Source organism: Panthera pardus, unplaced genomic scaffold (genome assembly GCF_024362965.1).
Source record: "Panthera pardus isolate Hobbes unplaced genomic scaffold, ASM2436296v1 HiC_scaffold_27, whole genome shotgun sequence".
NCBI classification, from domain to species: domain Eukaryota; kingdom Metazoa; phylum Chordata; class Mammalia; order Carnivora; family Felidae; genus Panthera; species Panthera pardus.
The window spans coordinates 104,186,335-104,211,807 of NW_026526843.1; the positions used below are offsets into that span (position 1 = coordinate 104,186,335).

Below are 25,473 nucleotides of genomic sequence, written 5' to 3' on the forward strand. Positions count from 1 at the left end.
GTTTAATAGCTGAAAGTCTTAACTAGGAGCATAGTTAGTATTAAACCCGACATGCTGTGAAATCCTTTGTTTCACTTACCACTACAGACAAGACCAATGATGCCTTCAAAATGTTTTTAAGCAATTTAATATAGCTCTCATTGGAATGTCACAATTTTCAAAGTTATAGTTCAATCTCCCTTTAGTGTAGTGCATTAAAAAGGTTACTCTGATGTCGTTTCTTTTACATAAATAACATCAAAATGCTCCCGCCCCAAAGCTGATGAAGATATGAGGAGGGTTAGCAGAAGCAGGCGGGAGCTGGTCCACGAGGAGATCAAGGGGCAGCCGTCTCCTGGGCCAGTTTCCCTCCCATCTTCCACAAAACATTCTGGCTGAGATCCTTTTGCGTTCTACGCTGGGGGAGCCAGGCCTGGTTGATGGGGTGCTTGGAAGGTAGGGGAACTTGTAGAAGGGGTGCCTGAGAACGAAGGATGCCCATGAGCCTCTGCGAACGAGGCCCATCCCGGAGGAAAACAGGCGCTCACCAGACGCCCGCTGCAGAGAGGCCCTCGCGGGGAAAGAAGAGTCCTGGAACAAGTCTCGGCCTCTTCCCTCCCCATCCTGTGATGCCTAATACCTAAGTGGGCCGTATTTTTGGAGGAGATAAAGGGAAGTGGGTGAAAGAAACGACAGGCATTTTCTTTGATGAGCGGTCCCTTTTGCAGTTGGCAGAGTTGAAAAGCCCTTTCTGGATATTTTTGCCTGGGGCCCTAGAATTCCAATCAGCCATTCTTTGTTTACAACCCTCTGTGTGGGGTACACACCACCCTACTCCCCAAACCAGGCCTGGATAGGAAAGAAAGAGAGAAAGCAAGTTGGGCTGGGAATTGATTCTCCTGGGTGGAAGACTGTCTACAACTGCATTTTCTATTTGTACTATTTAAAAGATAGTGTTGGGGGTCCCTTCCCTTCTCACAAAAGGGAAATTTTACACCTGTTAGATTATAGTCTTGGAGCTATTAGAGAGAGCATACAGTGACAGATAACACCAACTCTCTATTATCCATGAAAAGAAATAAGTACAAATCACTCCTAGGTCTCAAATTCACTTGAACTGTGGGTTTCAATCTTTGCAGCCTTTTTGGGATTCTCTGAGCAGAATACATTGGTTTTAATTTCTTCTTCGTCTTTTGCGAGCGTTAAGTTGGGCGAATCATAAACAATGAAATGGCCGCAATAGCAGTAACAGGGGAATTGAGGAAAGAAAATGAGGCCCAGATTTAAAAAAAAAAAAAAAAAAAAAAAATTAAAAAAAAAAAGGGAGGGGAGAAGGGGGAGGGAGGTGAGATCAATCAGCCCCCACCCTCACGAGAATGAAAAATCAATTGCCATTTGCTCAAATCAAATATCCTGTATCCGCCCACAGCCATCATGCAGTTCTCGGGACAGAAAGGCTATACTAAGCTGCTCCCGGGTGCCAGAAAATGTGCTAAGACCGCAAAGTCTAAAGTGCGGGAAAGAATGTGATGTTCAGAGGGAAGAATGTGATGTTCAGAGGCATGCAACACAACATTTCAGGCGATTGTGAGAAATCTGCGATTTCCCACTCAAAAAAAATCTGAGATCAGCTCATTGGATCCCCAAAGAAAAACTGCCAAGGCTCCCTTTCGGTGTGCATTTGCTTCTGGGCAGATTGTTTTACTCTTGTCCCCCATTTCCTGCCCCGACTCTCCGCTCGCATCCACCACCGCTGACGTTTTCGAGGGCCGGGCGGTGTCGGGGACCCGAGGTCCCAGCGCCTCTCCCCGCAGGCCACCCCCCGCCCGCGCCCTCTCGTGGGCGCCCTTCCCGCTCCGGGCGCTGACCGCCCGCACCCCCCCCCCCCCCGTCAATTGTCAGCGCCATGGGGCTGAGCTCCCCCGGTCCCCGAGAGCCCGGAGGCGACACGATGTGGGGGCGCCTCCTTCCCGACGGGGAAACCGAGACCGCCCGGGTCGAGCGGTGCCGGAGGGCGCCTGAACGCAAAGTCGCGGCGGGTGAACCCGGCCTCCGCCGCCCCTAGAGGCCCCTAGGCCGGGAGGGTCCCAGCTCTCTGCCCCACCATCGCCCTCCTCGCGGCTGGGGAGCCGCCCTTTTCCCCCCAAAGATGCTGAGTGTCCCCGAAACGGATCCCGGGTGGGCTGGCAAGTCCGGGGGCAGAAGGGGGACCGTTGGGGGAGGACGCGACTGCCCCAGATTTGGAGGAGACGCCTGTCAACGCGTGGAATGCAAGCCCTTTTGCGCAGTTATTTTTATTCCGGGGGCCTTTCTTCCTCGTCCTCGTCCTCGTCCTCCTCCTCTATTTTTTTCCCCCTTCTGTTCAGCTATTTGTGTTTTCTGATCGGGTAAGTGATTTGCGGCAGGAAATTAGATAGCTTTATTCCAGAGGCAGTGTGGTTCTAATGGTATCTATTGCAGAGAGCCGGCTCTGTCTTACTCACGGGCTTTTCTTTCTTTCTTTTTCTTTCTTTCTTTCTTTCTTTCTTTCTTTCTTTCTTTCTTTCTTTCAGGTTATTTTGTGACGAAGGGAACAGAACGCTGCTCGGCCTTGGCATCTTCCCTCCTCCCTTCAACACAATGCAACTCTTAATTAAACACGGGAACACCCACGCCTCCCTTCCCATAGAACCCCTTCCATCTGCTCCCCCCACTCTGAAATACCAGCCTTTTCTAGGCAGGGAAAACCTGGTGTTGAACTTCCCAATTAGCGAGACACAAGGCAAAAAAAGAGACTGTAAAGAGCCGTTATCACTCCTATTTTTGGACCCTCCTTTCTAGGCCTTACCCATTAAATGTTTTGGTGGCCTTAGCATGACTTTAAAATCCTGCAGGGCTGAGGACGTATGTATGTAGACACTCCACATCTTGAGAAGCTCGATTTGTGTTTTTCTGATTGATGGGTGAGGCTTAACACACTAGTGCAAAAGAAATACCAAGTTATGGATTGATTAGAATAATCTTTCATCTTTGTAAAGTCTTCATTAGTAACTTTTCACCAGAGGTTCTAAGAGCTTCAAGAAAACTCAACATTTTCAGATTGATCCAAAGGGGATGGACATGAACCCTGCATTTCTCTTTTCTGCTTTTCTGGCCAGACCGAGTGGGAGTAGGTGGTTTGGGAGTAGGGGAGAGTGGTGGAATCTGGGGTTGAGGATCTCCCGATGCAGATACTGCCGGTGGGAAGTGGTGCCTGGGGAAGGGGAGCAGGGCGCTGGTCAGATTCCCTGAGAGTCAGAAAATAGGGGGCCGTCAAGTCACGGGTGTGGGACCGAGTCAGAAGGTGGAGGAATCATGAAGACAGAAGGGAGGGTGATAATCACTGAGGCAAAAACTGGAGAATCCTATAATCCGAAGGTGGAGTATTCTAGAGTCAGAAGGTGGGAGGGGGTCGCAGAGCCAGAATGTGGCGTTACAGAAATATTAGAGTAGCTACCTTCAGATGACCCCTTACCAGGGACTGAGGAACCTGAGGGCACAGGCGGCCAAGACCCCATGAACACCCCAGAGGGCAGATTCAGATCTCAGGCTGGTGTTGCAGCCTCCGCATGCTTGCCTTCCCCCCACCCCCAGTCATTCCACTTCTCGGGCCAGTGTTTCCTGAGGTTCGCCAGCAAGAATCTACCCAGCAATTATCTCCCCTCTCGCGCGCATGGGGGGACATTAACCACGAACGCGCTGGAGAAGAAAGGTACAGATGGGTCTTTTATTGCACACTTGGAAATGTTTCCAAGGCTTTTGTTTTCTTCCCCCATTCATTCCTGCCGTATCACTAGGATCTGCCAACTTCAGTGCCCAGAGGCTGCGGCTGAAGGGCCCGGCCCACCCGGAGACCCCGCTAGGGGGCGCGCTCTGGCCGTGGCGCCGAGCCGAGCCGAGCCCGACAGGGGGGCTCCCCTGAGAGTACGCCGACTGCCGGGGTCGGCTGGGCCTCCGGACTGACGCCGGCATCGGGTCCCTCGCTGCTCCTTTACGTGAACTCCCACCCATGCCCTCCGCTCACCCGCCCCCCACGTCCGGGGACGCCAGGAACAGCTACAGAGTAACGCTGGCTGCACCCGGGACGCCTCGACCCTGGACGCACTCAGGGTCCCGCAGTCCGGCGGCATTGGAGAGGAGAAACCTGATGGTGATGATTACAGGGCGCCGAGAAGTTTCCCTCTCTGGTCTGGAAACCTGGGGAATGGTGCGGCAGGAGATGGGAGGGGCTCCCGCCGAGGGACTCAGGGTGAGAGCCCCACCGCTTTTTTCTCGCCGGTGGGAAGGGGGGGACCTCCCGCTCCTCTGCTCACCCCCAGCCACCCCCGACTTCCGAGGGCAGATGTAAGCCTGCGACCATCTCGCCTGGCTTTGTGCTTAGAGCAAGGCTGAAAAATGCCTCGGTTGGCCGCCTGGGTGGATGATTGGGATGGGGGTGGGTCTGTTTTCTCTCTAGTTCTCCCTCCCCACCCCCATCCTTGCCTGCTGATGGGTAACCAAAAGTGGCGAGGTTTGCAAATAAGGGGAGCTGTCCTAACGCAGTGATCACACCCACACGTCGGTACCTTAGAGCTTGGCCATGGTTTTCGGGGCGCTTCCAAAAGCACTGCTTCCCCACAAACCTCTCACAGCTGAGCCCTGTTGGTGGAACCCAGGGTTCAGGCGGACGACAGGGCGCGTAGAAGGGGGGGTGGGATCAGCAAACACCAAGGAGTCTTCCTTGGAAATCCAAGTTACCAGTGCCTTTGGACCTTTCCGTAGGCTGATTCTTTGAAAACACATCAACAAACAAACACCGTCCACAGACAGATCCCAGCAGCCTTGGGGAGAACTGAGGCAGGGGTAGGGAGTGGAGGGCAAGCAGGGGGCAGAGAAGGCGAGGACCAAGAGCTAGGCAAGCGGATTATGTTGTATTTTCCGCCTATTACTAGACTTCCAGAAGGAGAGACCTCGATTTGTATATAAAATGCATACCCTGAAATGGATAAGACTCTGAAGGCAGCATTTGAGGAGGTTAACCTTAACTGGTTGGAGTTAAGGGGGGGGTGGGGGGGAGGCAAATATTTCTGTTTATGCCCTCCGGCTCTTCCCAGCACCGGCTGTCAATCCCGACGCTTGTTATCCTCACAAGGCTTCAGTTTGTTTGCCTGATCTCAGCAAGGTTTTCTTCCACAAGTAGAACTATAATTGCTATAATTCTACTGTATCATTTGGATCATTGCAGTATTGTTGTTTTCTCTCCCTCTTTCTCTCCTCCTAACACTGCAATAACGCGCTCCAGTGTTAAATTAGCAGGTTGCGGAAGACCATAAATGAATGAAAGTTTGTTAAAAAAAATTAAATAAATAAAACAGCAAAATGACTTGGCAAAGGGGATATCACATCACAGAGAATCCTCGAGTGTAATCAGGACTTATTGTCTTCCCTTCCAATGGCTTCCAAATTGGTCGCCAGAGTCCAACGAAGTTTATTTCTATTGTTTAAATATATGTTTTGAAGAGGTTGAGCATAATTTAAGGGGACCTGAGTGTCCGGTGAGGCTGAAAGCCCATCACTGCTTTATTTATCTATGCATATATTGCACAGTAAATTAAAACATCTGAAATGAGAAGTGTGCAAGGTTAACTCTCCTGCAAACATTTTCCCCCTGGATAATGACATCAAACTGCCACCCCCTTAGCCTGCATTTCTTGCAAATATAATTTTGAAACTGCAGTGTAGAATTAGTTCTCACCACGGAAAAGAAAGGAGTTTCTTCCATCTGCCTCTTCTAGGTAATTATTATTTCCAATCCTGGGGACAAGCCTCGTCTTTCACCATAAACAACAGTTTTAAACACTTCTGACCCTCACTTCTGACCATAACTGTCATTTTTATTTTAGTGATTGATTTTAAAGGCAAATGAACTGCAAACTATTGTTTTCTAGGCAGCCCGGGGCCGGGGTGGGGAGGGGGGGGTGGTGACCAACAGTTACAGACCTCAAATACAAGAGGAACCAGGAGTTGTGAATTTCAAAGTCCAAATGTGAAAAATGTTGCCAGTAAAATGAAATTACTTTGATTCGTGGGTAAAAGAGAAATGACAGTAAATATGAAATTGGCTAAACTAAAAGTTTTTATACACATCCTATAGCCCAATTCTTACACGTTTACCTACTCAACAAATCAGCTAAATTCTTCCTAGATATGAGAAGTATCATTTTTGTTTTCTAAAATAACAAATAGGAAGGGTGCCTGGCTGGAGGTTGGCTGGAGGTTGGTGGAGCATGAGACTCTTGATTTCAGGGTTGTGAGTTCAAGCCCCATGTTGGGTGTAAAGCTTATCTAAAAAAAAAAAATAAATAACAAATAGGATAACATGTACACCTTAAACCCATATTCTGGTTAGACACTCTGGGGATGACAGCAGATTCTGTCTTCCAGGGGGTATGCTAGAAAAGTTTTCTGTTGTTGTTGTTTAATTTAATCTTTTGGGAATAGCAAGAGTCAATTGTAGATTTTGAAGTTGGTATTGAATTGTGACAAAGATTATCTCAGGGCTGCTGGGTGTAAAGTGAACTGGGTCAGGCCCTTCTCCCCAAAGTGAATGGATGTGCCTTCCCAATAGCGTCCTCACTGGGGAAGATTGATTAGAAATACCAAAAATAAACAAAATAAAATAACAAATCTAGTGTTTTCAAACAGGTTTCCCAAACAAACACATTATATTCTATTAATAGAATTAAATTCCAGGGGTCATTAAGTCAGAATCAGAAAGTCTATGTTAACCTCCCCTTTTACAGTGGATGATTAAAATTAGAATACACCCCAGCAGAAAGTCCGACTTCTTTTTTAAAAAAAAGGAGAACAGCTGCAGAAGGGGGAGGAGAGAGACAGAAGCAAAAAAATCTTCCACCGAGAGAGTTGAAACACTGTTAGGCTCTCAGAAATGATTTGTACATTTGTGTCTCTTTTTGTTTAACACGATCTTTTTTGGACTCATTTTCAGCCCACTCCTTGCGTGTGCGGAGCCGACTCTGAAGTCACGGAGCCACCCAGCAGCCGGGTCTTGTGGATTTCCGACGCAGGGCCCTCCCGTGAGGGAAAAGTGCCTCTGTTTCTCCCAGCGACCAGCCGCTGGGACGCCCGCGAGGGTCCGCGGCTGGAGGCTTGGAGGAAACCGACGCGTCTTTACAGCTGCGTCCAGACCCGCTTCCCAGGAGTGGGCTCTCGCGGCTGGGGAGGGAATCGGCGTGCCGAATGTTAATCGAAAGCTGAATGGGACGGTATCAAAACGCCGAACTGTTGATGAGGATGGAAAAAGGAGGAATGCAGGAAAGGCAGAATATCCCAGGTGCCTTGGACCAGCAGGCAGGGCTTAAAAGAAAATCAAATGTCAGAGATAGCTCAGGGACTCCTCCGTTCCCGGGTCCGAACATCCAAGTGTCAGAAAAACTGGTGAGAATCAAGCTAAAAGACAGAAAGAGAGAAGGACACAGAGAGACATATTTTTCCTCTTGCCTTTAATAGTAGTAGTAACATCAGCATTAGTATTAACAATATTAATATACCCATTCCCAACCCTTCATCCTCCTCAAGTCGTATCCTGAATGCTCCAGCCAAGCCAGCTCAATCTGTCGGCCGCCCACCCACCCGCATCCAAGAGTTATGCAGATGTTTATGGCTGGAAAAAAAAATCCCAGTTATGCATTCTTGTATTTTTAAATACTGACTGTAAGTGATTCAAGTATAATCCTTTGTAAAACGCTTTTCTCTTTGACATATTGAAGGGGGTTGAGAGAGGAAAACCCGGCGTGGATTCCCCCTCGCCGGTCCCTGTCCCACCCACCACCCTTGCCCCCACCCTGCCAGCGTCGGGGCCCCTGGCAGTCCCTTGAGCCCAGCACCCAGAAAAAGTGGGCGTTCGTGCCAAACCCTCGCACTGGCTTGGCCCAACTTCAGTCACAATTGGTCTCGATTCTCAGTGCTGGACGCGCAGTAATTTGTTTGGGAAGAAACGCGTTCGTTCAATCATAGGCTCACTCTCTTACCTTTGCTAATGGGAGCCGGGCCCTAAGAATTCAGAAATGTAGGCGCTCAGACTTGATAGAAGCCGAACCTGGGTCTTTCCCACCCTGGAGCACTCAGGGCCCCCACAGTTCCGCTCCTTGCATGAGATTTGGGAGCGTCCGACCTCGGGGTGACAGCCTAACTAGTGGAAGCGAACTTGCGGAAAGAAGAGAGAAGCGAGTCTGGGGAGAAGAGGGAGATTCCCAGACCCCGCAGTCGACACTCGCCTGTCCCTTTTTGCCCTGTAACTGCTCTAGTGAAGGCCGCGCTCCACTGGCCGAGCTTTGTCTTGAAGCGGACTTTTCCCAGAGTTAAAGACGGAGGTAAGAGAGGTCGGGGGACGCTGCAAACCAGAGAGCAGCCTCCCGGCTCAGGGTGAAGACTAACTGCTCAAGGCGTTGGGCCACAAGACAAAAGTGAGCGCTCAAACAGCGGTTGTTTGCTGGCGGCCATCCCCCTGACACCTCGGAGGCTGGTCCGGCCTAAAGAGGACGGCGACTGGGCGCCACTGAGGTCGAGGCGCTGTCCTGGGACCGCAATCCTGGCTTTGAAAAGTACCAAGTCAGTCTGAACGCGAGCCTCCAGGCCTCGCCTCCAGGAAGCAAGGTCCCCTGGTTGGTGGAAGGGGCGCACGGCGCCCAAGTGGCACCCACAGGCCTGACATCAGAATAAGCTAGAGCTTCGGGCCAGTCTTGAAGGGTTAAAGGGGAAGCTGCGGGACGAAGATGGATAAGTTAGAAAGTTGTTAGTTAAAAACAAAGAAAAAAATGGTTTGGGTGACAGTCTGCTGTCCCCTCAGCCTCCGCACCGCCCCCCCCCCCAAACCCCTCGCCGGCCTTTCCGGACTCCAGTCCAGGCTTTGCGCTGAGCCCGCAGCCCGGTGCAGCCCGGCCTCTGGCGAGAGCCAATCACAGTGCGCCTCTCAGCACGTGGAGGAGAGAGACTCCAGAGCTCCGCGCTCGCTGCTCACTACACTTGTTACTGCCTGTCCTGAGCGCGGAGAGGGCGAGCTCCGGCCGCGGGCAGGGCGGGAGGCAACAGCCGGCAACCGAGGGAGACAGAGAGCCGCAGAGACCGCAGTAATATCCACTATAACCAGCCATCTAACCCCACCCCCCAACACACACCCATTATCCCACCCTTCAGGAGAGGCAGCCAGCGGCCCCGCTCTCTGCGCCCAGGGAAAAAGCCCCAGCCATGAGCAATCAGTACCAGGAGGAGGGCTGCTCGGAGAGGCCCGAGTGCAAAAGTAAATCTCCAACTTTGCTCTCCTCCTACTGCATCGACAGCATCCTGGGCCGAAGGAGCCCTTGCAAAATGCGGCTGCTGGGAGCCGCGCAGAGCTTGCCCGCCCCACTGGCCAGCCGCGCCGACCAGGAAAAGGCCGTGCAAGGTAAGGTTGCGCTCACCAGGCACCTACAAAGAGCGCTGGGCACTGGTTTGGATGTTTGATGTTCGGGGGCCAGGGGCCTGGGGTTATCAAGGTGGACATGGAGGAAAGAGAGAGAACAACTCTGAGGCCTGGTGTCTCAAAGAGCGGCAAACATCTCGCCAGGGGCTGCCTCTTCCTCTTTGCTTCCAGAAACAGAGGCCAAGCATCGCTTTGGAGGGAGTGGGGGCTTAAATTCTCGGTATTGAGGTCGTTTAAATACCCGCTTTGGTGGCCTTGGGAGTGCTCTGAAGAGGGGCGACAGGTCAGAAACAGCAGGTGCCTGGTGGACCCTTGTAACAACAACTTGAAGACAAGAACCCCTAAAGCTGTGAATAGGGGTCTCCAGACAGACTGAGCCTTGGTCTTTCCTCCCTGGAGGATTTCTTTATATGCGGTGTTCTCCCCACCCCTCCCCCCGCCCTTTCTTTCTTTTTTTAATTGTAGATTACTTGTGACCTTTTAAACCCAAGCTTCGCAGAAAACATCTCCCTGGGATTACCCAAATGCTCCTTATTGTATTTGAAATGTATGAAATGTGAGGCTTCTGGGTACTATTTTTTCTCTGCTGTGTTATTTTTAAAAATAGAGTTGAAATATTTAAAAGGTTTAATTTTTTTTAAATTAAAAATTCCAAAAGAACCGTCGTTTTGCCCCGAACCTGTTACCCTCAAGTTTCGCCTTGAGCTGACTGCAGAGGTATCACAGGGAAAGAATTGTTGATTTCTTTCAAAATCCCAAATCCAGCGGTCCAGCCGCAGCGCCACTTGGAAGACAGGAGCAGATGGCAGAGAAGGGGCCGTTTAAAATAAAACTGACTTTTTCCTTTTCTTTTTTTAGCCTGCAGTGGCACCTATGCCAGGCGCTTCCTCGAAGGGAAAGAGCGGCCTGTGCCTGTTGTACCCCCCTTATGCCCCCTCCCAGGCCTTTCGGAGCCAATTTTCTCCAGGACGATTTTTCTTTGCCTTTCTGTGCAAGGAGCCGTCGCCCCCTCCAGCTGCGGGCGGTTGGGGCACGGCCCGCGCTCAGGGCCACTGGGCCGCTTCCTCAGCCCCCCCCAGGGGTCGCTCACAGGGCAGCGCCCCTCTCGCCAGCCTGGGCCTGCGTGGCAGAGCAGCGGCAGAGGTCGTGCGCAGAGTTTTCAGGGTGGTAGTGATTTTTTTTTTCAAGTTGTTGAATGTTTTCAGGTTCTCCCATGCCCCGAAATGAGGAGGGCAAAAAGTGAGAGAGAGAGCAAAGGGAAAGAAAAAAGAAATGAAGAAAGGACGAGGAGAGAGAGAGAGCGTGGAAAGCGCACAAAAAGGAAGGAAGGGGGAGAAGAGAAAGATGAGGAAAGAAAGGGGGGACGGTAGAGAAAGAAAAAGAGAAGGAAAGTAAAAACGAAAGGAAGAGAAAGAGGGAGAGAAAGAGGTAAAAGGAAGGAAGAAAGGAAATAAAGGGAAGAGTGGGAGAGGGCAAGGAGAGAGGCGAGGGGCGGAGGAGGACCGAAGAAAAAAAGAAAGAAACAAGAGAAAGAGAGAAAAAGAAAAAGCAAGAAAAGTGGGAAAGAGAAGGGGGTCCAAGTCCGGTTGCACGCGGGAGGGGGGGCCGGGCCTAGGCGCCGAGAGAGCAGTGGCGGGCCGGCCTCGGGCGGCGGCTCTGGCGGGGACGCCCGGCTGACCAGCGCGCTGACCGCTCTCCCTTGCCCGCAGGCTCCCCCAAGGGCAGCGGCGCCCCGTTCGAGGCTGAGCTGCACCTGCCGCCCAAGCTGCGGCGCCTGTACGGCCCTGGCGGGGGCCGCCTCCTCCAGGGCGCCGCGGCGGCGGCGGCTGCTGCGGCAGCGGCGGCCGCGGCGGCGGCCACGGCCACCGCGGGTCCGCGCGGGGAGGCCCCTCCGCCGCCGCCGCCAAACGCGCGGCCCGGGGAGCGGCCGGACGGCGCGGGGGCCGCCGCGGCCGCCGCGGCCGCCGCCGCCGCGGCCTGGGACACGCTCAAGATCAGTCAGGCACCGCAGGTGAGCATCAGCCGCAGCAAGTCGTACCGCGAGAACGGGGCGCCCTTCGTGCCGCCGCCGCCCGCGCTGGACGAGCTGGGTGGCCCGGGGGGCGCCGCGCACCCGGACGAGCGCCTCGGCGCGGCCAGCGGCCCCGGTGGCGCCCCGGCGGCGGGTGGCGGTACGGGCGCCGAGGACGACGAGGAGGAGCTGCTGGAGGATGAAGAGGACGAGGACGAGGAAGAGGAGCTGCTGGAGGACGACGAGGAGGAGCTGCTGGAGGACGACGCCCGCGCGCTGCTCAAGGAGCCCCGGCGCTGTGCCGTGGCCGCCACTGGCGCGGTAGCCGCCGCCGCCGCCGCCGCCGTGGCCACCGAGGGCGGGGAGCTATCGCCCAAGGAGGAGCTGCTGCTGCACCCAGAGGACGCTGAGGGCAAGGACGGCGAGGACAGCGTGTGCCTGTCAGCGGGCAGCGATTCGGAGGAGGGGCTGCTGAAGCGCAAACAGCGGCGCTACCGCACCACGTTCACCAGCTACCAGCTGGAGGAACTGGAGCGGGCCTTCCAGAAGACGCACTACCCAGACGTCTTCACCAGGTACGCGAGGGGGGCGGTCGCGGCTTTCACGGCGGTAGCTAGTGGAGAGCTCACGCGGGCCCCAGGCAGGGAAGGCGGGTGGGCAGGGGCCCCGGGTTCGAGGCAGGGGCTTGGCTCCTGGACTCTACCCAGGTGTGCCCTCCCAGTGCACCCACCCCTGCTCACCAAAAACTACCCACACCCAACCCCACCCCTACTCCGGGCTTTAAGTTTGGACTGGGATCCTTTCTTTCCTTCCCAAAGTCTCTCCAGTTTAATTTTTTCAAATTACGAGTTTTAGAGAAGAACGGCCTCTCCAAAGGGTGCCTGAACGCACCACCTTGGAGGCACGCGTACCCCAGCGCACATACTCAGGGCCCCGGGCGCTTCGGTACCGGCCAGGTCCCGGGCGAGGCGCAGGAAGCGCAGGAAGCGCCGCGGGGCCCTCGCGGCCAAGGCAAAAACAGGGGCTATTTTTGGCCACTGTGTGGTGCGCTCGCCACCCCCGCCTGATGCCCCAGGAGACTGGTGGGTATCAGTTACGCTGTTCGCTGTTCACAGTAGAGCTGGAGCCCGTGCCTGCGGAGAAGGCCTTTAAAAAAGATTCAAGTTCTGTCGTTTGAGGACTCCTAAAATAACGGCAGGAAGTCAGAACTGGACAGGATTTGGTATCTGTACATCTGGGGGGCAGCAGCCAGAATCTTCCCCTCTCATTGCTGTCCTCTCTCCCCCTCCCCCCCCCCCACACACACACATTAAGCCCAGCGTTCATTTCATGCACACGGGTTTACAGGGGTGGGACATGAATGCTGGCAGCCAGGCAGACAGTAGACCAAACAGCTGGGGGGATTTTTCTCTTCGGACGGCTGTCCGGCCAGGGTGTTCCGCCTGATCACGCTCCAGTTCCCTCTTGCCCGAGTGTTTTGGGGAAAGAGGTGAGACGACTGAGCCCCTGGGCCCCAGCTTATCCATCCAACCTGGAGCGCTGGCTGCCTGGGGGCCTTCCTCTCCCACCCTACAGCCAAAGATCTGGGCTCAGGCGAGGAGCCAGCATCTGGGCAAACTTCCTACAGTAGGTCGGGAGAGAGGGCTGGGTGTCTGCCTGGCGCAGGGCTTGTCAAGCTCCGGCAGCTTGTTCACTCAAGACGTGTGCAGCTTTTCAATATGCATTTTAGAAGCGGAAAGCTGCCCACCCTTTTGAACCGCAGGAGACATTGCTGCTCAGAGCTGACGAGGCCCGAGCCAGCTCTAAAGTGTTGTTGATCTGGCAAGTAATGGCCAGACTCTCTCCTAACCAGTAAAGAGTTGATCTGGTGCTGGCATACACTAAACTTGGTCATCCCTTGAGCTAAAGTTGGTCCTCCCTATATCATCCAGTCCCTTCATTTTCTTTAAAAAAGAACACAAAAGTTAAAATCTGTGTGTGCTGTCCAATAGCTAACTGGCCGACCTGCTTTTTGCATTTATCACACATGTGTGTTTCCAAAGAAGAAAATGATGTGGTGTCGATTGGCACCCAGGTCCGCCCTTTTTTACCTTCTCCGGGGGGAACCATAGTACGTGAAAGGGGGCAGCTCCTCTTCACCGCCCCGTGCCCACCCCTTTCCGACTGGGGGTTACTTAGAGCTCCTTAGTTCGGGCAGGGAGCCAGCCAACAGTGAGGTTTTAGATTTGCTGGTGCTCACTGCAGCAGGGGGGCAGCCGAAAGCGCTGCGCTGCTTGGTGAGCCGGTTTCCTCCTGATCGTGAAGTTTCAAGTGTGGACTGGGGGGCCTGCCGGCAGTGCGGACCCAGGTCCCAGGCTAGGGCAGCCCCCGACCTTCCATATTAGCGGGGGTACAGCCAATTATTCTCTCAAGCTCAGATTTTCGGTAAACAGGTCGTACGTAAGGCATTTTACAGCATCTTAATGGTTTCCTATTTGCCTTAATTGTCGCAGTAATAACTGCAATGACGGGGTAGGGTTTCAGTTAAATCGACTTCCCCTGAGATGGGCAGGGTTTGCAGTGGGCACTGGAGTCAGGAGGTGCGCAGAATTTTGTTTAATCAAAAAATTACCCCACTGAACTCTTAACAAGCTTAACATATCTCCAGAGGGTAATGGGGAGTATGACCTAAGGGAAGAGGGAGGGAGGGAGGCGGGGGAGAGAGAGAGAGAGATGAAGGGAAAGGCGGAGAGCTGGAAAGAGAGGGAGAGAGAGAGAGAAAAGAGGGGGCAGAAAAAAAAAATTTTAAGGCAGAAAGAAACCAAGGGCACGAAAAAAAATTTGTGGTTGAGTGCTGAGTTCTTCTCGCATGTAATATGAGGACAAAAACAGGGTATGCGCGTCGTGTGCCTGTGTGTTTCTTGTCTAACTCTGGCTTAAGGGAGAGTGGGGGCGAATCCGAGTGCCCAGTTCGACTTAGAGACTCAAGAAGCCACGCTTGTCACTCTTGAATATAGGATGATACACTACAATATCTTACATCAAGCAACGTGTCGTGTGTTTTTATGTTTTCAATCAAATAGTAGGCACTTGAGTGGTGAAGGGATCACGATGCCCATATGTTTGGGGGTGAGGGCAGGCAGGCAGCCAGGAGAGGCCCTGGTGGAGGAAGCCTGCCAGAAAGGGGAAGGTGGCTGGGAAGGTTTGCTGGAGCCTGCTGTGACCTCCTGTCTGTGTGTTACTTTCTTATAGGGAGGAATTGGCCATGAGGCTGGATTTGACTGAGGCCCGAGTCCAGGTGAGCTGCGCTGCAGAGAGCGGGGAGGCAGGGGTGGGGGGAGAGTGGGAGAGAGGGGAGTTGATGAACTGGTGTGGGTTGAGACCCCCTTTGTAAAATGAAGAGGAGCAGAATCAGAAAAGCAGATCCAAACACACATGCCCCAAAAGATTAAAATATGGAGACCTGGGAGGTTGCAGGGGAAGGTTTCTGGGTTTGGGAGCCTTGAGGGAGGAGTCCGGGATCAGAAGAGGGGTTTCAGGGTCCCTGAAATGCAGTCAGGAGCCCCCTGGTTCCACAGCCCCTGTAGGAAACAATCGGAGGAGTGACTTCTCCCGATTGAAATAATGGGATGGAGCATGGATTTGGTTGTTAGACAAATCCGCTCAGCTCCAAGCAGGTATTTGGCTGCGATTAAGTCTCCAATCGGGCTTCATAAAAGCCCACTTAGTGCTAGAACAAACAGGGCCATTTGAAGGCAAAATGCTGTTTGATTTCCCCTCTGCCCGCACAAGGAGCTGGCTAATGCTATTTGATTTCCCATTTTTTATAGCAATGAGCCCACATTGATCTAATAGGGAGTGAGTGCAATGCTATTAAAGGTGTTTGCAGCCCCATACCAGAGTGCATTTCCGAACCCAGGCCTCATAACCAGAGAGACGATCAACACTGGGCAGCCCCGACGGCCAACAGAAAACAGATGTCCCTGGGTTAGGAGCTGAGTGAATCACTTTACAGTCAAAATCAAGCGCTGATAAAGCACAATAAATTCCATATGGCTCATTTAATACACAACAGCTTCTTGCATTAGAGGGCTAATGATGAGGCCTGTCCCCTCCCTTCTGTTGACACATTTCTCCATTGTCAAACAGAGATGTGACAGCAACTCCGTGTTTTCAGCTCAGGGGAACGAGTCGTGGGAAAGTTAAATAACTTTTAAAAAGAAAGAGAGCGCCCCCTCCCCTTCTCCTCTCTCCCTATTCACTGGAGAAGATGTAATTAAGTGAATATGAATTATTAGAGTCCTTTCGTTTACCTTTGGGGGGCCTCAGAGGTATTAATTCAATAATGAGGAATTGCAGGGGGACATCTTGATAATTGCAGTGGAGCCGGGAGAGATGATCTGTCTGTAAAAGGTTTCCACGTTCTTTGAGGGCATTCTGCCTCCCCTGCCCCCCTCCCCTCCTTTACTCCTTTCACTGCCATCGAAGAGTGGCGGATATTCTCGTCTAGACAGATTTGGATACACAAAAGCTGCCCACCCAGCCTGGTCCCATCTAGTCTTACTTTTTCAAGCCTCTGAATTTCCACACTAGAGTGTTTCTCCAATTCACAAATAGATTATTCCAGGGCTGTGGAATGTTATGGATGGGCTCCTGTGCAGCAGGATTTTAAATAATCAACCGATTTGGATTCTCGATTTTTCTTGCCAGATGTGGCTGTCTAGAAGTCAAGCCAAGCTTAGATACTAGTGCTAGTAAAGACAGCCTCCAATGTGTCTATATGAAAGGCGTGGATGTCTTTAAAATAAAAAAAAAAACCCAAACAAATTCCTCCAGGATCATTTACATTATGTTTTTAATATAACTCTGTATAGCCCCGGAGTTCATTCTTAATTTTTAGACTTGTGTGCAGGCATAAACCCCAACCTAAAAATATTAATGCCTTCAGGGGAGAAGGAGCATATCTTCTTAGCTGTGGGTGTGACGAACAGGTCACGTAAAAATAATTTCATGCGCCTGGGAGTTATTTTTAGACTATGGTAGCTGCCACATTTCAGGTAAAGGTCTCTACTAAAACTGCTTTCTATTGACAATTAGGAAGATACCTTGTACTAAAAATCTCCCCCAAACCTAGAACTATCTTATTTAAATAGCCTATTTAAACCACATCCTGCAAAGAAAGAAAGACCTGTTAGCTCTGAAGACGTGTAACGTCTACAGCTGTCCTGCACTCTCATTTCGATTTGTCCAGGTTGCTGCATACCTGGTCCACGCAGTCAGTGCCTTCCTGGGTGGAGCCGGGCCCTACACAGGGCCCCTGCCCATAGCAGGCCGCCTACCCCGTCTTTCCTTTCACGGAGGACTGGCCCCCACAATGCAGGCTTGTTTGCTTGGGTATTCCTTCCCTCCCTCCCAGCTTCCCCCAAGCCTCAGAATCTAGCTTAGTGCTCTTAGGTGTTCAGTAAATATTTCTGGAAAGAATAAATGAACAGCCTTCCTGAGATCCCCTCTTCAACACAGCAGAGATTTTGCCAGCTCTTGGGTAAACCTGAAATCCGCGAGAATAGCTGATGGGCAGGACAGGCTGATACCTACTCATCTCTGGGTGGCTGCCCATAGCCAAGAGCCCCTATCCAACCGAGCTTTCACATGCTTTGTGCTACTCGTGGCACATAACAGCCTTATGAGTGAAGTTTTATCATCACCATTTTACAGATTAGAAAACCAAGGTTGAGAGAGGTTTAAGTGACGTGCCTAAAGACGCACAGCAAGCAAATGGCAGCGGAGACGTTTAAACCTCGGTGTCCCCATCTCTAAACACACGGGACCATTTTCTTCCAACTGGGAAAGGAACGAGGCTATTTGAAATACGCACTGGAAAGGGTTTGCTTGTCCTGTATTTCCTGCTGGCCTTAAGCTTGGGCGCCTTTTCGCCTCTTGTTTGGCCCTAGAGGTGTCTTTGAATCACCCGAGGCCAGAGAGGAGCGAGTGGGCGCCGGCCTCAGTGGAAAGGAGGAAAGGTTCCCAGCGGTGGGGGTGGGGGGGTGGGGTGGGGAGGGGGCGCGCGTCCGGAGCCCCGCCGACCCCGGCTCTCTCCGCCTTGCAGGTTTGGTTCCAGAACCGTCGGGCGAAGTGGCGCAAGCGGGAGAAGGCGGGCGCTCAGACCCATCCTCCGGGGCTGCCCTTCCCCGGGCCGCTGTCGGCCACCCACCCTCTGAGCCCCTACCTGGACGCCAGCCCCTTCCCCCCGCACCACCCTGCGCTCGACTCGGCCTGGACGGCCGCCGCTGCCGCCGCCGCCGCCGCCTTCCCGAGCCTACCTCCGCCTCCTGGCTCGGCCAGCCTGCCGCCCAGCGGGGCGCCGCTGGGCCTGAGCACTTTCCTCGGAGCCGCTGTGTTCCGACACCCGGCCTTCATCAGCCCTGCGTTCGGCAGGTAACACGCGGCCTCGGGGAGTCTGTCTGTCTGTCTCTCTAATACACACAGAGAGCCTGGGGTCAGGGAGGAGCCGGAGACAGGAGACAGGTAGTGGCTACACCACATCTTTGCTCTTTGGCCAACTCTTAGAGATTTAGTCCAAGAAAATACTCTCTAATTTTGCCTCAATGTGGATCTTGAAGGGAATGACTTGGGGCCGAGTGGCATAGGGGAGGGCGGTGGCAGTAACAACAACCATGACAACCGGGAGTGTCCAGTGGAAGCTGTGAAAGTACCATTTGAAGGAAGCACCAGCTCAGGCCATAGGTGGTGTGTGTGTAAACGTGTACACGTGTAGGCTACAGAGCTGGGATGACTCTTCAAATTTGGCCAAAACCCTTCCCCATGCTTCAGGGCCTGGCAGAGCAACACAGCCCTGGCTTCTACAGGAATCCTGGAGCCAGGGGCCCTCTGGGTGCAAAGAACTCTTTTTTCTTCCCCAGACTCTAACTTCCCTGTCACTCAAGTGACCCGCTGCCAGCCATCCCCCATATGTGCAAGCCCCGACCCTCACTGCGGCACAAGACAACGAAATAAAAGAAACCGTTCATCGTATATTATAATTCCCTTTCTTTAAATGAACATCGAATGATGAAATAAAAAGTCTGTATAATCACACAGACAAAGAAACAAAGGAGGGATGTATTAAGTTGGAAAGTGCAGTGAAAATAAAACTGAATGCAGCTTCAATGATCTCTCTTTGCGAGAACAAAGACATAATAGATTCATCCAACGGCGCAGCCACTTAACAAAAAATCATCTTAGAGAAAATTTTTTAAAAAAGACACGAAGGAGAAGTATTTTCACGTAACAAACTGATAAAATAAACAGCAAGTGCACCGAAGTGTGTAGTTAGTGACTCAGTTTACCTAGTGGAACCAGAGCATCTTACGCCCCCTCCAGGACACCCTTTATTATTTTTTCTGAGCAAACAATTTTAAGTCCTGTGTACCTCGCGTCCCCCACCTTTCCCTTCTGACAAGTGGCTCATAAAAGCCGGCAGACCCCGGCTGGAGCACCTGAGAGATTTGGAGAGGCTGGAAGAGGAGTGCGGTGGGGGTGGCATGAGGGGTAGAAGGTGGCCTGGGAGAAGCGGGAGGCTCTCCTCGAATCCTGGTGGGCTCATTTCTAATGATGGAAACTGAGAATTAGCCTTGCAGGAGCCCAGAGCCAAAACCATGGGCGTGGGGCGGAGGTGGGGGGGGGGGGCGCGGAGGAGGGGGAGCAGGTAGGGTTGGGGTGGTAGTTGGGGTGGGGTGGCCGGGGAGGGCTCTGGTCTCGGCTGCAGGACCGCTGTGCCGTGCGAAGGAGGTGGAGGGAGGCGCCGCGAGAAGCAATCCCGGCGCCGACTGGAGGCGGTGGCACGGACTAAGGTCCCGGGCTTGGGCGTCGCCGTGCACCGCCCGCGGGGGTCACGGGTTCGGGGGGCTCTCTGGGGCGAGAGGCTGCAGGACACAGGGAGGGCGATGGGGAAGGGGTGTCGTTGCACCCGGACGCGGGGCGGCGGGCGGGTCGGAGCGGCCTACCGAGCGGAAATCAACAGGCGGGCGCCCCACACCCCCACCTCGCGGTCATTGGCTGGGCACGGGCAGCTCAGTCTGGCGCGGGAGGGCGGCCTTGTCGGCGGGAAGGCCGACAAAGAAGGCCAGCTCTCCCAGGGCAAAAGGAGTCCCCGGCCGAGAAGGCGCCCTGGGAAGAGTACAAGGTCTGCAGCCTAGGTCTTGCTCAGTTTTAATGCCACCTTCTCGCTTCTTTCTCTTTTTTACTCCTCCATCTCTCCTCTTCTTTTTCTCTTTGTCTCTCTTCTCTCTTCTGGCAAGTGGAGCTCCGGGTCTGGGAATACAACCCTTTCTTAGGCGAAACCACAGAATCCAAGCAACTGGGCCGTGGGGGTTTGGGTCGCAGGACCTGCCTCCGCCCCGGCTCTGCTCCCTTCAGGCTCTCTGGCCCCATGGCCTTTTTTTGTTTGGTTTTTTTTTCCCTCCGTCGGTTCCCTGCTCTAGTAAAGGCCTCTCAGAGCACCCCAGCCTAGCGCCCATGCTCCCCAGCCCGTGGCCCACCCTAGCCCTGCGACTCCGGGCTTCTGCGGCGGCGCCCGTCTGCGTCCTTCTGTGGCCCTCCGCTCCCCCGGTGAGAGGCGGCGGGAAACGCCGTCCCCGGCGCCGCGCTCAGCTCCCGAGGCCGTGACCGCGCTGTTTGCTCTCCCTGCAGGCTCTTTTCCACCATGGCCCCCCTGACCAGCGCGTCGACCGCGGCCGCGCTCCTGAGACAGCCCACGCCGGCCGTGGAGGGCGCGGTGGCGTCGGGCGCGCTGGCCGACCCGGCCACCGCGGCCGCAGACAGACGCGCCTCTAGCATAGCGGCGCTGAGGCTCAAGGCCAAGGAGCACGCCGCGCAGCTCACGCAGCTCAACATCCTGCCGGGCACCAGCACGGGCAAGGAGGTGTGCTAAAGGCTGCCCTCCACCCTCGCGCCCCGGGCGCACCCCGAAAGGTCACCTCACTCAGCACCACTCAAGACCAAATGGAAACAGAGGACCAGCACACTCCCGAGACGGCACTGAGAGAGCGCGGCCGCCTTCGCAGCAGCCCGGATGCGGGCAAGGCAGCCCCTGGCGCTACCGGACGTGGCACCTCCTCGGCTGGCTGTCCACCCGCCCCTGCCCCTGCCCCTGCCCCTGCCCACCTCGCTCCGACTCTGAACATCCACTCTCTCTCGCTCTTACTTTACTGAAAATATCGGGGAGGTTTTCTCTCCAAGACGCCTGGTATTGAAGTTAAAAAATTAAGAAACCCAACCTCTCTTCCTCCTGACACCCCACTTAGCTTTTTTTTTTTCTTAAATAGCATTTTGGCGCTCTAAGTTGATCCCCCCAGCGTGGGCCCCGGTGTGAAGCCAGGGCCAGGGAAGCGAATGCGAATCTGTAAGATAGCTAACAGTGCACTTAACGGAAAGGGGCGTCTTGTTCTTGTTCTCTTCTTTATCATACACCAACCAAGGTTTTTATATCAAACCAAAGGGAAATACTCTGCTAGAATATGGACTGTTGAAGTCACCAAACTGTGATTATTGATTCTGTACATACCATTGTTATTAAAAAAAAAAAAGAACAGAGCTTTGTATATTTGAAATGTTATAACGCAATTGCACTCAGCGTGGTATGGTAAAAGTTTGTCCTCCTGTAGATTCTTACTGTGTTGTAGATACGGTAGGGTTCCTAGACAAATATTTATGTACTCAAGCCCTTTATTTAACTTATTAACTGTAGAGGCTTCCGAAACCTTCAAGATAAAGGCAATGGTACAGTACTTTTGTGTAATGTGTAATTGTTATCACTTTTCCTTGCTATCTAGTGGAGAAGTGTCACGCTCAAAATAAAAAAAAAAATTATATGTTTAACAAAAGGAAGTGTGAATTCTCTATGCAAGCGCTGAGGGGACAGCGGACAGGCCCCCGCAGAGGCCGGGGGGGGGGGGGGGGGTCTCTGGCGCTCGGGCACCTCCTCGGTTTATTTGCATGCGCGTTTTCCTGGCAGAGGCCCTTGGTTTGAATGTGATCCTCAAAGGGATTCGGGTTTCCTGCAAAAGTTAAGGACGCCGCCGCCGCAGTTTCCTCCCGCGTCTCGGCTCCCACGGGTCGCTCCGCAGCGGGAGCCGAGGGTCCCGGGCTACCGACGTGGGGTGGACTCGAGGGTGGGTGGCCGTACCGTAGGCGTTGTTGATCGTGGAGACAGAAATTTGAAGCGAGCGGGAGTCTTAGCTAGGAAGGCGAAGGAAATTGTTCGTGGAAAGTGCCACGTAGCAAGGAAGTGCGCGGTCCGAGATGACAGGTAATGGCGAGAGCAAGAAGCCGAGGCGCTGGCTTCCGAGGGGGGCGGGCTCCAAGGTATACAAGGTATACCCTCGGGGAGGAGGGTGTGTGTGTGTGTGTGTGTGAGAGAGAGAGAGAGAGAGAGAGAGAGAGAGAAAGGAGAAGAACGCAGAAACAGTGATGGAAAGGCAGCAAGGGGGTATCCAAGTGGCAGATCTTAACTCGACAAATGTCATTACATCACTTATCCAGACACTGGGAAATGTATACATTTGAAAAAAATCTAAACAACTCAGGTTTCCGGAGGAGACCAGAACAGATTTGCAATCTGTAACCCCCTTGGCGCACTCCTCCCCGCGCGGGGAACCGTAGCTTCTCCCTCCCCCCCGACCCCCCCCCCCCCCCCCCGACCCTTCGTGCGCCACTCCCGGCGACCGCGGGGTAAGCCCGCCCGCGGGGGCTGGGTCTCGCCGACGCTCCCAGGGTGATGGGAAAGGGAAGAGAAGCTTAATTAGTTTCAATTTGTAGTAATTAGCTCGCCGGACCTTTGGGGAGAGGGGCAGGCGAGGGGGAGGGGTGCTGCCGCGGCGTGACTACCGGGCTCGCAGAGCGGGTGCCCGCCGCCCCGCCAGGCCGTGGGCCGGTCGGGCGCCGCGGGGGGCGGGGGCGCGTCTCCGGTCCGGCCGTCGGGCTCCGCGCGCGCTCCCGGGCCGCGCCCCGCAGAAGGCGGGGGGCGGTCCCCGTGCGGCTCGGGAGCGCAAGTGTGAGCGGCCGAGGGGCAGGTGCGGGGTCGGGTAGAGGTCGGCGGCAACTCCGGGGTGGGTAACCCGGTCGGCAGCTGCCGCGCGCAGGCCCTGGCGTCCTCCGCTCGCCGACGCGGCCCGGAAAGCCGGAGACCCCGCCTGCCGGGAACTTTGGGGAGCGCGCCCACGGGCTTCACGGGCTTCACGGGCTTCACGGGCCGAGGCTGCTCTCCGGCCCTTGGCCGTCGGGTGGCTCACCGCCACCCTGCTCCGGCTCTGGACTCGCGCGGGGGGCGCTGGTAGGCAGGAGCCCCCCTTGCCTGGGGCGTGGGGAGCAGGCTGCCAAACACCTTTCGTCGACCGTCGTGGTCACGTACTCCTTCCTGGACTTCAGCGGGCCCGGCGGGAACTTTGGGGGACAGCCCCAAGATCTGAGTGTCTCAAACCTCCAGGCTCCACAGGATCTCCTGTGGCGAAAGGCCCTTTCCTTGGGGTGGGCAGGGTTACACTGGAGTTGGGAAGTGAGGATGGGGGAATGCGGGAAGAGCGTGAGGGAGAGGCTTTCTCTTCTTCTTTTTTTTTTTTTGGTGGTCAATATCAATTTTCCGTCGATTTTGGCTTTTTGTTTAGGTACGGCTTTTTTCCCCCTCCAGGCTGCCGGTTGGATGGTATACGAGAAACAGTACCATTCTTCCTGTTAATGAACTCTTTTTTAAGTCATTTTTTCTCATTTGACCCTTCCATGGAGCAGAAGCAAATTGCGTGAAATTACCTCCAAGGATTACATTTATTACCGGCCAATGAGAACCCCTCGCCTTGTTTTACAAACTCTTAATCCTATGTCATTCTGATGCCGCAAACAAGCCCGGTCCTGGGCCTCCTATTCTTTCAACTTTCCCCAGCTGGAGGGACCTCATTCTGCACTTAATATTCCCCATAAATATCGCACGCTAAAGACCCCTGACTTCCAGCAAGTCCACATTAAACATGTGACATGTCACGCATGACAAACTCTGAGTATCTTTTCAAAGCAGCATTAAAAGCAAAGAAACCAATTTTCTTCTCCTTCCAAACCTCCCCAAGTGCTGAATGATGGGGATTGGAAAGAGCCACTGGAGCGTACTTAGGGGGATTTTATGAGATTTTCCAGAATGATTTAATCTTATTGTGAGCATTATTAATGAATGGGCAACCCAATTTGGCCCCAATATCTGGGAACGAGGTCACAATGCTAGGAGCGGCTGACCCCCCCCCCCCCCAACCTTAAGCAAACCTCTTCCACCGTGGAGGAGGACGTGCGGAGCCCAGGGGAGTTCAGGAGAGCCCCTGTGATGGGGACATAGCTGTCCCCTGCACACTGAGGGCACAATGCCCCACCACCTGCTTTCCCAGGGCCACCCCTACAGTGTCTTGGGATGAGGAGTGATTGGGAGCCTCCGTGGGAAGGATGAGGGGAAGGGGAAAGTGAATTTGCTCCATTTTCAGACAGGCTAGCCAGATGTGGATGAGGCCCTGGAAGGAAACGCAAGAAGGGAGCAGTTGGCCTAATAACATCCCTGTGTTGTCACCAACGACTCAGGGTTGGACTGCGGATACTCAGGGCAGGCATCGTAGGTTTGCGGTGGGGCAGCCAGGAGGTCCATGAGCTAGAGAGAGGGACTACTGGAGAAGGTTTGGGATGACTCGGGACTTGAAACTGAGACTTTACGTCAAGTCACAGGTAGTGGCGCCGGTCAGTTTCCCACTGTCGTCTTCTAGTAGCCCCCTCGCCCTCCGTAATGGGGGCAAACATTTATTATTATTGTTTTGGATTTGTAAAACCCAGAGGGACAAGGCACCCGCAGTTCTCTTTTTCGTGTCGTTTTGAGTGAGGAGATCTTGCTGGAAGGGAAGCGGGGGCTGATGTTAGAGGGAAGGAAATCACACACAGGTTAGGTGAACTTGCGCTTGGAGGAAATAATGTGTATGTGAGCACGTGTGCGCGTGTATACACAACGGTGAGTGTGGCTGGATGAAGGGCATCTTCAACGGGGTCGGAGAGGGGATTCTAGAACCCCGAGTTCTGCGGAGCAACTGTGTTATTTCACAGCCAGTGGCAGGCTGGCTGGGGGGTGGAGCGGGGGTGGGGGGGGCTGCCAGCCTGACAAGGGGAAAAAGCATTTTTCAGAGGAAAAAGTTGTGTTGTCTCTGGACGTTAACTGTCCAGTTTGAAGCATACATTTTTTCCCTTTAAAGAAAAGAGAGCGATTACCAGTTATACATTAAGAAATGTCATTCAGTCATTTTTATTCATTCTCCGGAAATCTTCGTAAAAGCCTGAATCATACTTCTACAAGCAGCAATTTTGTTAATCCAGGGGGTTATTACTCTGGGCCCTTATTAGGTTCTACACCACTGCCAAGCAATCCTATAACCCTCTCAAAAGAAGTTTACCTCCCTGTTATAAAACCAGTAGTGGTATTTATACTGTGCAATAATTAGTGTATTACTTGAATCCACTAACACGTTCATTTTATCTCCGCACAAAACCTCTAGTCTGCTTATAGAAAGCTTGTGCCTCCTTTGGTGCTGGTAAAGTGGTGAAAGACTGAATTGAAGGCTGGTTGCACTTTCTGCTTTTGCCTCGCCTTAATTCCCATCTCTTTTTGCTCTCATCCAATTAGCACAGTGTATTAAGCGGTTTATCATCTCATAGTCAGCTATTGAGAGAAACAAGGCGAGCACTTTGCAATAGAACCTGCACTCCTTTGACACCCTCAGGTACTTACATATTCCACTGTGCTATGAATAATAGAGGAAGAATGGAGCGCTAATTCCCTCATCAAAGAATGCCTTGTCTGCTGCTTTGCTCAACAACACCATTCTGATCAAAAGAAAAGCAATAAAGCTTAGCATAACAAAACGAAACCTACTTATTAGCTTAGTGGTTAAATTAATGCAGAGCCGCTGCTATTCAAAACCAAGGTTTGAAAACAGCCTCCAACAACCTGATAATG

The 25,473-nt window shown here is 53.4% G+C and overlaps 1 protein-coding gene across 3 annotated transcripts; it reads left to right on the forward strand.

Moving 5' to 3' along the window:
* The first annotated feature begins 3,245 nt into the window (after positions 1–3,245).
* ARX (aristaless related homeobox) lies at positions 3,246–21,328 on the forward strand. 3 transcript variants are annotated; one of them, XM_019419740.2, is made up of 6 exons: positions 3,246–4,246; positions 6,986–9,439; positions 11,167–12,043; positions 14,700–14,745; positions 17,554–17,882; positions 18,368–18,614. In XM_019419740.2, exons 2-6 carry the CDS (start codon positions 9,244–9,246, stop codon positions 18,372–18,374), a joined length of 1,455 nt encoding a protein of 484 aa, XP_019275285.2. In that variant the 5' UTR covers positions 3,246–4,246; positions 6,986–9,243; the 3' UTR covers positions 18,375–18,614. The 3 variants fall into 3 exon arrangements, with proteins under 3 accessions (XP_019275285.2, XP_053747718.1, XP_019275284.2); XM_053891743.1 differs by lacking the exon at positions 18,368–18,614 and adding an exon at positions 20,136–21,328 and having other exon boundaries at positions 3,258–4,246; XM_019419739.2 differs by lacking the exons at positions 3,246–4,246; positions 18,368–18,614 and adding an exon at positions 20,136–21,328 and having other exon boundaries at positions 6,604–9,439.
* Positions 21,329–25,473: the final 4,145 nt, after the last annotated feature.

What these genes read in the sequence shown, in the direction of transcription:
- ARX (XM_053891743.1), top strand. Translation starts at nt 9,244, where the DNA reads ATGAGCAATCAGTACCAGGAGGAGGGCTGCTCGGAGAGGCCCGAGTGC. An exon ending in TGACTGAGGCCCGAGTCCAG is followed by an intron (nt 14,746 to 17,553) that starts GTGAGCTGCGCT and finishes TCCGCCTTGCAG; the next exon opens with GTTTGGTTCCAGAACCGTCG. An exon ending in ATCAGCCCTGCGTTCGGCAG is followed by an intron (nt 17,883 to 20,135) that starts GTAACACGCGGC and finishes CTCTCCCTGCAG; the next exon opens with GCTCTTTTCCACCATGGCCC.